This window comes from Mustela putorius, unplaced genomic scaffold (genome assembly GCF_011764305.1).
Source record: "Mustela putorius furo isolate JIRA1106 unplaced genomic scaffold, ASM1176430v1.1 tig00003899_pilon_pilon_pilon, whole genome shotgun sequence".
Taxonomy (NCBI): domain Eukaryota; kingdom Metazoa; phylum Chordata; class Mammalia; order Carnivora; family Mustelidae; genus Mustela; species Mustela putorius.
In genome coordinates this window covers 18729947-18741213 of record NW_025422048.1, presented here as the reverse complement: position 1 = coordinate 18741213, position 11267 = coordinate 18729947, and the positions used below count along the sequence as shown (strand labels likewise).

At 39.2% G+C, this 11267-nt stretch overlaps 1 protein-coding gene across 1 annotated transcript; it reads left to right on the top strand.

The window, feature by feature from the left end:
* The first annotated feature begins 333 nt into the window (after positions 1–333).
* On the top strand, positions 334–1260 carry LOC101686093 (olfactory receptor 13H1). The gene has a single exon (XM_004778719.1). It carries the CDS (start codon positions 334–336, stop codon positions 1258–1260), a length of 927 nt encoding a protein of 308 aa, XP_004778776.1.
* Positions 1261–11267: the final 10007 nt, after the last annotated feature.

Here is an 11267-nt window from a genome sequence, read left to right as displayed (position 1 = left end):
AGGGTATCTGGTGATGGACACTAGGGATAGGGTATCTGTGCTATGGTGAGTGCTGTGAAATGTGTAAGATTGATGACTCACAGACCTGTACCTCTGAAACAAATAATACATTATATGTTAATAAAAAGGTGGTAGACTGAGTCAGCTGTTTACCCACCCCAAAATGGATATCTCATTTGTATTCCGTCTTTTGAAAAAGACAAAGAATGATCCTGTACACCCTAATTATGTCCACTTTTCTCACACCAACCCTCCCTCTTTATTCTCATTCTTACAGGAAAAATGAAGCAATTTCATTGGCACACATCCAATGAATAGCAGCAAATAGGAAGAATGGCCATAGATAATACTACAGCAGTGTTTGAGTTTCTCCTTATTGGAATCTCTAACTATCCTGAGTGGAGAGTCACATTTTTCACATTGGTGCTGATAACTTATCTGAGTACATTGTTGGGGAATGGACTTATCATCTTTCTTATCTACTTTGACCCCCACCTCCACACTCCAATGTACTTCTTCCTTACTAATCTGTCTTTCTTAGACCTTTGCTATGGAACCGCTTCTATGCCCCAGGCCTTGGTACATTGTTTCTCTACGCATCCCTACCTCTCTTACCCACAATGTTTGACCCAAATCAGTGTCTCCTTGCTCTTGGCCACAACAGAGTGTCTCTTACTGGCTGTTATGGCCTATGACCGTATGGTTGCTATCAGCAATCCCCTGCGCTATTCCATGATCATGAATGGCCCAGTGTGTGTCTGGCTGGCTGCTACCTCATGGGGAGCATCACTTGTGCTCACTGCCATGCTTGTCTTATCCCTGAAGCTTCACTTCTGTGGCGCTAACATCATTAACCATTTTGTTTGTGAGATTCTTTCCCTCCTTAAGTTGGCCTGTTCTGATACCAGCCTCAATGAGCTTATGATCCACACCACAGGTATCTTCACCCTGCTCCTACCCTTTGGATTTGTTCTTCTCTCATACGTCCGAATTGCCATGACTGTCCTAAGGATTCGCTCAGCCCAGGGTAGGCTCAAGGCCTTTTCCACCTGTAGCTCTCACTTAACTGTGGTGACAATCTTCTATGGGGCAACCATCTCCATGTATATGAGACCTCAGTCAAAGTCATCCCCTGACCAGAACAAGTTTATTTCAGTATTTTATGGGGCTTTGACACCCATGTTGAACCCCCTGATATATAGCCTGAGGAACAAGGATGTTAGAGGGGCAATGAGAAAAATTACGACAAAAAGAACATGAGCCTTCTTTGTTTCTAAATGTCATATATAAATGAATAAAACACTGTGTGTGTATATATATATATACATATAACTATATATATATACATATACTACATATACATGTAGTGGGTGTATTATGTGTGTCTGTGTGTGTGTATAGTTCTATTAATCACCATACAGTGCTTTATTCATTTTTGATGTAGTGTTCCATGGTTCATTATTAGTTTAGAAACATCAGCTACATCCTCATTAATGATAAAATATTGTTTAAAGGGTCTGATTTCTGATTTTACCTTTAGTGGAGCAGATGGTTATCATCTGAGAAGCTTCAGGAAGTGCTCCCACCCCAAAATATTAGCCCTACAAAGTCCTGAATTTCCATTAGAAGCATTATTTTTGCTCTGTTTTACATATGACATGCTGAACAGGGAGCCCAATGCGGGACTGGTCCATGACCTGAGCCAAGGGCAGACGCTTAACCAACTGACCCATCCCGGCACCTTGGCTTTTCAACTGCAGTTCTCACAGTCCTATGGGTTCAGTAGTGTGCCTGGAACCTGTCAGTAGAAGTTAAGTTTTCTGTGTACAATTTTATTTGAAAATGGAATTCTAAAAATGAAAGAAAAAACTTTAGCAAACAACAATCTACTACTGCTCTCTAGGTTTTAGATGAGGTCAGAAGCTCAGTGTACAGTATATAAATTTCCTGTGATCATGAAACTTTCCAGAAGCAGATTTAAGCCTAAGACCCAGATATCCTGTTTCCTGGTCTCACTTTATTTTGGGCAAATCTACCGAACATGAAGAAGTCCTCTCACAGTTGACCTGATAGAGAACCAGAGACAAATCAGTAGGAGAAAAATACAATGCACAGCACACCTTAGATGTGCTCCACAGCACCATGGAGCAAAGAGATAATCAGTGCATCCCTCAGACCGACTGCTGGTGACACTATGTGGTGCTACAAAAACAGTACCAGACATATATAGGACCTGCCTCATATGTGCACTCACTAAATGAAGAAGAAAACAGATGAATAAGCCACTTGCCAAAATAACCTAATTTTCAAATAAATGCAACATTTATTCAAATTCCATCCCTTATACATTTTTTTAAGTTTATGGTATTCTTAGCCACTGAAACCATGTTTTAATACCAAGGAAAATATATTTAGAAAAAAAGCCAATTTTTCATTTATTCATTCAATAAATATTAAATATTAACTTTCTACTTTCAGCCAGACACTGTGCTAGCTGCTAGGGCAAGCTTCATACTTTACACAAAAGGTTTCTTTCTATTGAAATAAACATTTCAAATTAACATTGTCAAATAGTTAAATTGATGAAATTAATAAAATTTTAGAGGAAAAAAATAGGACTTTCAGGTAGAGAGAAATTCAGAAATTAGGAAATATGTTAAGAGTACTCATTTCATGACTAAACAAACAAACAGCAGAATCAGACCTATAAATACAAAGTTCGTGTGTGTGTAGGTGTGTGTGTGTGTGTGTGTGTGTGTGTGTGTGTATGATTTCCAGAGGGAAAAGTGTTGAGAGATGGGCAAAATGTGTGAAGGGGAGTAGAAGATACAGGCTTCCAGTTATGGAGTGAATAAATCACAGGAATTAAAGGCACAACATAGGAATGTAGTCAATGATACAATAATGATGCACAGTGGCAGATGGTGGCTATACTTGTGGTAAGTATAGCATAATGTATAGTAATGTTGAATCACTATGTTGTACACCTGAAATTAATGCAACATTGTGTTTCAACTGTACTCAAATTTAAATTTTTTTAAAATACAAAATAAAATGGAAAATTTCCCACCAAAAAAAAAGTATTTGTTTTAATAACTCTGCCTTTGAGGGGAGAAATATTCTACTCTCGATCACAAGTTGGTTTACAGCTTAAAATGAGAATTATATTTTCGCTAATGGTGCCCCTACCATAAAATGGTAGCTCTGTCGCTAGGTGCTTTGTCTCTTTATTGACTTGCTGGTAGGGCACAGCCTACAGGCAGAGGGACATAGTGGAATCTGGAGATGGGGGCTGTGGGATTGATTCTGCTACTAACTAGATGTGTGACCTTAGCTATACCAGTCTGGCCAATTTGCTCATCAATATAATAGGAAGGTTGTGTTTTGCTACCCAAAGACCTTTCCAATTCTAACATTCTGCATCTAGGTGTTATTGTTTATTTTCTTTCTTGTCTCAAAAAATGGAATCATATTACCAATTTACTCTGCAGCTTGCTTTTTCCACTTGGCAATATATCATGGACATTCCTCCAGATCAATATATATAGATCTATCTGCCTGACTTTTAAATGTTAGCTTTGACTGAAGAAGTAGGCATACATAGTAGCTAGTTAACATGAGTATGGCCCTTCCAGGAGCAACATTCTGTTCTTAGATATCTAAATCCCAAAGGTCATCTAATTCAGCATTGATATTAATTCATTTTAAATATAAAATGAACTCTATCTGGATGTTGGGAAAGGAAATCAATTCTGGATTGTTAAAAGCTCCTAAGGTGGAATATCACTTCTTCACTTGATCAATCACAGGCACTATGAGAAACATTCCACTGTGCATCCCACATGCCAAGCAGCTGGATAGTGAAGATTACCTTGTTTCAGCCTGGAAAACAAACAAATAAAGATTGGTTTGAAACAAAGGTAACTCTGCTAGAAATTGAGGAGACATTATAAACTGAAAAACAAGTTCCAAATAATATTTTCCAATGGGGATTTAAGAAAAAGATACCGCGTCCCATTCATAGGATTTGGGATTTCTATTTGAGGAAAGATAGTAGAGTATAACTATTTAGAGTACAAACCCTGGAGTCAAACTCGTTGGTTTCAGATCTACATTCTGCCACTTTGTTCGAATCAGTTTCTACCCTTCAATCCCTTTACCTAAGTGGACTAATAGTAGGACCTACTATTATGTTCAGCATTTGATCATGTAGGCAGAAACCACTCTAGTTATTTCAAGCAGGGATGGATTTAACAAAGAGAATTAGAGACCTACAAAGCCTTTGGAAGGGCTGTGAGAGAGAACGTTGGTAAGGGAACATTGCCAATAACCTCAAACTGTTGGAGGAATTGCAAAAATCTTGGGAAGCTTTAGGGGCATGAGGAAACTGCAAATAACGACCGCACCGAAGTAAATGTTTCACAGTAGAATGCTCAGAAGCCACCTAAATCTTTGTTTGGCAGCTAAACACAATGTCAGGAGGACCAATGGTAGTATCTACTTTTCTTATGCTTGCCTAGCTTTCTGTGAGTACCTTTTATGGGTGAAATCCAAAACTGAATGTTACTGTCAAGAGAGTGTGGGAAATGTAGTTTCTAAGTTTTACAATAGGGATGAGAGCTGAAAAAGATGGGGATAGTTTGGTGGGCACCTGGGAGCTCAGTGGCTAAGTGTGTTCCATTGGCTCAGGTTATGTTCTTGGGGTCCTGGAATCAAGCCCCAAGTTGGGCTGCTCAATGCTCCTACTCAGTAGGGAGTATGCCTCTCCCACCCCCTCTGCCCTCACCTCCACTCGTGCTCTCTCTGTCCCACTCTCCCTCTCTCTCTCAAATAAATAAATAAAACCTTAATAAAGAAAAGATTGGGTGGTTTTGGATATCACGTCATAGCTTGGTCATGAAAATTGTATGACTCTGGGGCACCTGGGTGACTTAGTTTGTTGAGTGTCCAGCTCTTAATTGAACCTCAGGTCATGATCTTGGGGTCATGGAATCGAGCCCCAGGTCAGGCTTATGCTCACTGGGGAGTCTACTTGAGGTTCTCTCCCTTTCTCTCTGCCCCTCACCCCTCAAATAAATAAATAAATAATCGTTTTTTAAAAAGAATTGTATGACTCAATTCATATAAAGCACTTAGAAAATTGCCTATCCTATACTATAGTTAAAGAACAATAAATATTAGCTGTCATCATAATGTCTGGATCACATAACCCTATGATCCCAGGAATTAGAGTGCCTACTTGCTTTTTCAATGGTGCATTCCAACACTACTCCTTCACCTGTGCATGCTAACATCCATCCATACATCATTAATTCAATACATATTTGTGGAACACGTACTATACAACAGGTACCATGCTATTGTCATGGATGCAGTGGTGGGGAAAACATATTTGTTCCCTCCCCTCAAAGAACTCACTCTCTGAGTGGAAAGAAAGACAGGAACACCACCAAAATTACTGCATGAATTTATATCTTTTTAGTTCTTAAGTTTATAAAGCACTTTACACACCTTATAATTTATCTTATTCTTTTTTTTAAAGATTTTATTTATTTATTTGACAGACGGAGATCACAAGTAGGCAGAGAGGCAGGCAGAGAGAAAAAGAGGAGGAAGCAGGCTCTCCGCGGAGCAGAGAGCCCGATGCGGGCCTCGATCCCAGGACCCTGGGATCATGACCTGAGCCGAAGGCAGAGGCTTTAACCCACTGAGCCACCCAGGCGCCCCTAATTTATCTTATTCTTGAATGTATATTAGTTCATATTACCTTCTAAGTTTTTTAAAGATTTATTTATTTATATATTTTAGAGAAAGTGAGAGAGAGCAGAAGGAGAGGGAGATAGAATCTCAAGCAGACTCCCCACTGAGTGCAGAGCCCCTCATGGGACTAAATCTCACCATCTGTGAGATTGTGAGGTCATGAGATCATGACCTGAGCTGAAACCAAAAGCTAGATGCTTAATCAAGCCACCCAGGCGAATCTCATATCATCTTCTAAATTTAATGAGACAAGCAAATAGATGTTATAATTAATATTATGAGATTGATTTTTACATATAAAAAGATTTAGTGTCTGTAATGTTCTCAAGGTCAACAGTGTGACAAGAGTAGGACTAGAATATAATTCAAGATTTATCGTGGTGATCATTTCATAGTACATACAATATCGAATCATTATGTTGTCACCTGAAACTAAAATAATGTTATATGTCAATTATACCTCAATAAAAAATTTAATTTAATTTTTTGAAAAAAACACAATTCCTCTGACACCTAGATGTTCTTTTTGATAGGTACCTGATGCTTACAAAGTTATTTAAATAGTACAGATAAGAGGACCTACACAGAGGTGGGCACAGAGAAGAGGAAATGGATTGGAGAGAACTACAGAGATGTTTGGTTGAGGATAATTGAGAAACTTTGGTGACTAAATGAGATTTTAGTTCATTTAATTGTTGTACTTCTTCCGACAGATCCTTATTACTCTCTTCTGCAGCTGATAATGATCCCTCCTCTGGTAAAAGCCAAGAGGGAAAATATTAGAACTAAATGCATGTAAAACTCATACGGTATACTTGAAACTTGTACAGTCTAACAGAAAGAGCATGGGCTTTGGAGTAAGAGAGTCCTGGGTTCTAAACCCATGTCCACTGCTTACTATCTGCATCGTTTGGCATAGATAACTTCACTGGGCTTTAATTTTTCCTGCATAAAAAGAGGATCATATCTATTTTCCAGAGGCATTGTTAGGTTTAAGTGAAATACTGAAAACATGTATAGGTGGTAGGTGGTTTGAACACCTCCTAGTATATAGTAAATACTCAAAAGTGGTAGCTAGTTCTGTTTCCATTGTTTTGTTGCCAATAGTATCTTTGCTATTATATCAGTGTTCATGTAGTGCTTTTCCCAGGTTTGGCTGCATCCCCCAGGGCTAGTTTTATAGTGTCACAGCCTGCTCCTGCCTTTGCACTAAAGTCATAGCAACCCACATTGCAGAGAGGTAACTCCCCAAATATCACTAAATAAACCACTGTGCTTTAAGTACCCTGTGTGTTTAGATCACATTGTGTGGAGGACCTTCCCTGCCTCTTGTCCCACCACTGAGCTGACTGGCACTAGACTTACACCAATGGCAGAGGCTGTCCCTCAAATAAGACTGCATTTTCCTGACAAATAAAACCACACCACACATAAATTGCTTCTTAAATCATGTGTTTTATGGTTGCCATACTGTACATACAAATAAACCTCATATCATCCTATATGTCATATATTAATATGTTACATCCATATTTTCCCTCACGTCTCACATACAACTACCTGAAAAAGTTACCAAGTGGAAGAAGCCTCTCCAATCCCATCACATAAAGAACTCTTCCACAAGCAAAATCTGCAGTAGCTAGACCCCAGAAATTCAACTATTGGGACACTGAAAGGTTTACTTCTGGTGGTAGACATAAATTTAGTTGTTCCAATGGTGAACTAGATGTAACCAACTAGAGTAAAAGGTGGTGTGAGGCTATACATGGAAGTTTGAATGGGCAGGTCAGTCAAACATAACTTTTGTCCCAATTCTAGGAGGTCATACAGAGTATCATTCAAGAAATACTAAAATGTGACTGGAACCCTGCATAAACCAAAGGTTTATCACACTGTAATTGGAATGGGAAAGTCTGCTTTCATCTTTAGTCTTTTGAGTATAGGAAGTCATTTTATGTCTACTCAGATCCCAAACTGAAGAATAACTGGGTCTCCCAGAACTTGTTTAGATAGTCAGAGATGAAGGAGTACCATTTTAAGTCCTACATCACCATTGTTCAATTGCTAGTTGTTGAGAAAATTGTCCCCAGCCTGGAATGTTGAAAGCAAGGAGATGAATCTTCTCCATAGCCTGTTATTGATCTATTCCTTGCACTTCTGAAAAGCAGTGCTGGGGGAAGTAGCTTAAAATAAAACACACTGAACAAAGGGCCACAAGTTGCAACTGGGTTAAAGACCTCAAGTTTGATAAGGCCAAGCACTAGCTGCCAACAAAGAAAGTGAGAAATGCCAAACATGAGAAACTTTAAGTAACTCTCTACTTATACTCTTGGGTAAAGTCTGTGTGAAATACACTTTCACAAAAAGGGGAATGAAAAAGAAGTAAACAATTACAATGCAGTATGGAAAATGCTACAACACAGGTAAACACAAGAGTCCATAGGATTATGGTGACATATAACAGGGACATAGAGGATGGGGTAACCAAGGAGGGCTTCCTGTAAGATATGACATCTGAAATGAGATCTGAGGAATGAATAAGATTTTATCTGATGGAGAAGTTGTGGCAGGTGTTCCACAAAGGAAGAAAATAGCCTATCCAAAGGAGTGAAGGCATGAAAAATGAAAATCATGTACAAACTGCAAGAAGCTCTGCTTGGCTGGATACAGATTTTGAAGGAGTAATGAGGAGATGGCAAGATAGGACAGAAGAGAGAACGGCAAGAGGCTAGAGCAAGGAACAGAAACCAGATCACATGGGGCCTTCAGTGGCACTATACTGTAAACTCCATACATGTTATGAGCATAATAATCAAGCCTGTGAAAGCAGAGATTGTATGTTTTGTTCATGAATTCCTCCTCAATGTCTCTAATATAGTACACAGCACAGAGCAGATGCCCCCAAAGAAATATGAGTGAATTTTAAGCTAAAGCAATAATTTACACATTATCCTGAAGGCTAAGAATGTCCATTAAACGATTTCAAGCAGAGAAGTAACATGGTTAGATTTACATTTGAGATAAACTCTGGTTGCTGGATGGTGAATAAATGGAAGAAGTCAACATTGCATATGAGGAGAACATCTTTAAGACCATTGTAGTACTCCAGAGAAGATGGTAGCCAGTGATGAGGAACTTGGAAAACTGTGTGAATTCAAGAGATACTTAGGAAATAGAATGAAATGAATGCAGTAACTGGATGAGAAAGAAGATGGAAAGAAGAATCTGTCAAAGATGATACCACCAGTTTGATGACTTGAAGATGGTACTATTTACTAAGATGGGGAATACTGGGAAATGAACAAATCTGTGAGGCAAAGAAGGAGTATGGTAGGTAAGGTTTTGGCATAGGGTATAAGTGTGAGGAGAGGGGGTGGTGAGGAGAGTAAGGAAACACTAGTCTCATTTTGGAAATTTTGAGTTGAAGATGTGTGATGGATACGCAGGTGACTATATATCTGGGAGCTGGTTGCATATATACCTGAAGCTCAGAAGAAAAATCTGGAAATACATATTTTGAAATCTGTATTCAGATGGTAGTTCAAAGTATATATGTCCCTGTTAGTGGCTCTTTCAATGTCTCCTCTCATGTCTGTGGCCCAAGGAGCTCTGCCTAAAAAGTTAGGCCACCATTACCTGAATTCCTAAAGCAGTAATCTTCTTCCTCATGTCACCAAACCCAGCGAGGCCTCAATGGCACCATCTGATAAATCCTTCAGGAAACCGGGGGAAATTCTCTTCATTCCACAGAGTTATTGCAGGTTCTACTGATACCTGGAACTCTGAACTTCTAATGGCACAAAGGTGCCCTCCGGTGTTCAGTGTGATACATTCAGGGGCAAAGAGAGAACAGAATTAGGGACCTTTGCTCTTAAACAGCACCATTGCCCTGTCATTCTCGCTTTTGGGGAAATTCACAAACCACATGGAACCCCAGATTAGGAGAGACTGTAGGTACTTCAGATTCTGGCAAGGAATGAGGAGAGTTGAACTTGCAATATTTTTTTTCAGTAGCCCCACCAGGTAGAAGATAACCTATAATACCATTTGTTAAGTGGAAAGAATAAGCCCTGCAGGTCTGGGTTCTCAGAAAGTCTTAGGGGAAATTATAAGATGGATTGGTCAGAATCCTATTATTTTTTCAGAAGTAACAAGTCTCAGGGCATGAACACAGATGTGTCTGCAAAACTAGAGAAACAAAGGAACCCATGCCAGAGGCCTCCCGGACACACTAGACTCTGAATGCATACTAAAACAAAGCTAACCACTTTGTTCACAAGTAACCACCTCCACTACTGGAAAAGTGTTGGTATACTAACTAGGGTCTCATGTGAGAGTGGGAGATTCGTTTTTTACCCTTACCTGTGAAAGGCAGTGAGGAGAGCGTTTTATAACAGAATTCTGGGTGGTATGATCTGGCCTTTATTCTGGTAACCAGATACCAAGGTCATCTTAGTTTAAATGGACACTGTCTTAGATGTCCCATGTTGGGAGGGGCAGAGATAATTGAATTGACATGCTCAAGAGATAACGTGAAAAAAAAACAGTATTATCAGTGTGTTACTGCTCATATCCACTTCCTGGTCTATTGCCTTGTGAGAGTAAGATCCAAGTACCTAACTATATCTTAAAGAAATCTATGTTCTTCATCTTATACTGGACTTCCATCTTAAGTTCTAGCTATGCTCACTATGGCCCTACACCAACTGTTACTTCCTTACCTGGGATTCCAGACAGATATGCCAGTTACCAGAAGGCATTTTCAGAATTTAAGGCAAAATTATATGTGATTATGATTAATCTGGGATCCAGGGCTCATGGTTACATCAAGCACTTTAATCGTTTCCTGAGACCAAGTCCTTCCAATTATATATAGATAACAACTGTGGCAGAAGCACATCAGGTCCCTCTAATAGGCAGACCCAGAAGTTCAGCTTGTGCCAGCTGTACAATTATTAGAGTGCTTACTAAGTATCAGGCACCAGTACAATACTAGGAAGGTCACATTCCTGGAATCCTTTGATTTTTAGCAGACAGCGCAGACCGTCAGGTTTTGAGGCCAGATCATCACCCTAACAAGCATGTCCTGGTAAATTATCTAAACTGATAACTTTAGGGGGCACTTATCTCCAGCTATAATTAAACAAAATGATCTGGCAGAGGAAATTCATGCTGGTGCTGGACTAAAAGTCAGGTATACCCAAACACAAAAATGAAAAGAACAGACTAATAGGCTTCCCTCTATTTAGAAAACCTGTCCTCTATAGTTAAGAGTATCTTATGGCTTGCCTCTTAATGAAAGAGAACAAACTGAGGGTTGATGGAGGGAGGGAGGTGAGTGACAGGCTAATTGGGTGATAGGGATTAAGGAGGGCACTTGTGATGAGCACTGGGTTTTATATGTAAGTGATGAATCACTAAATTCTACTCCTGAAACCAATACTACACTATATGTTAACTAACTTGAATTTAAGTAAAATCTTGGAAGAAAAGAATAAAGAGCTTTT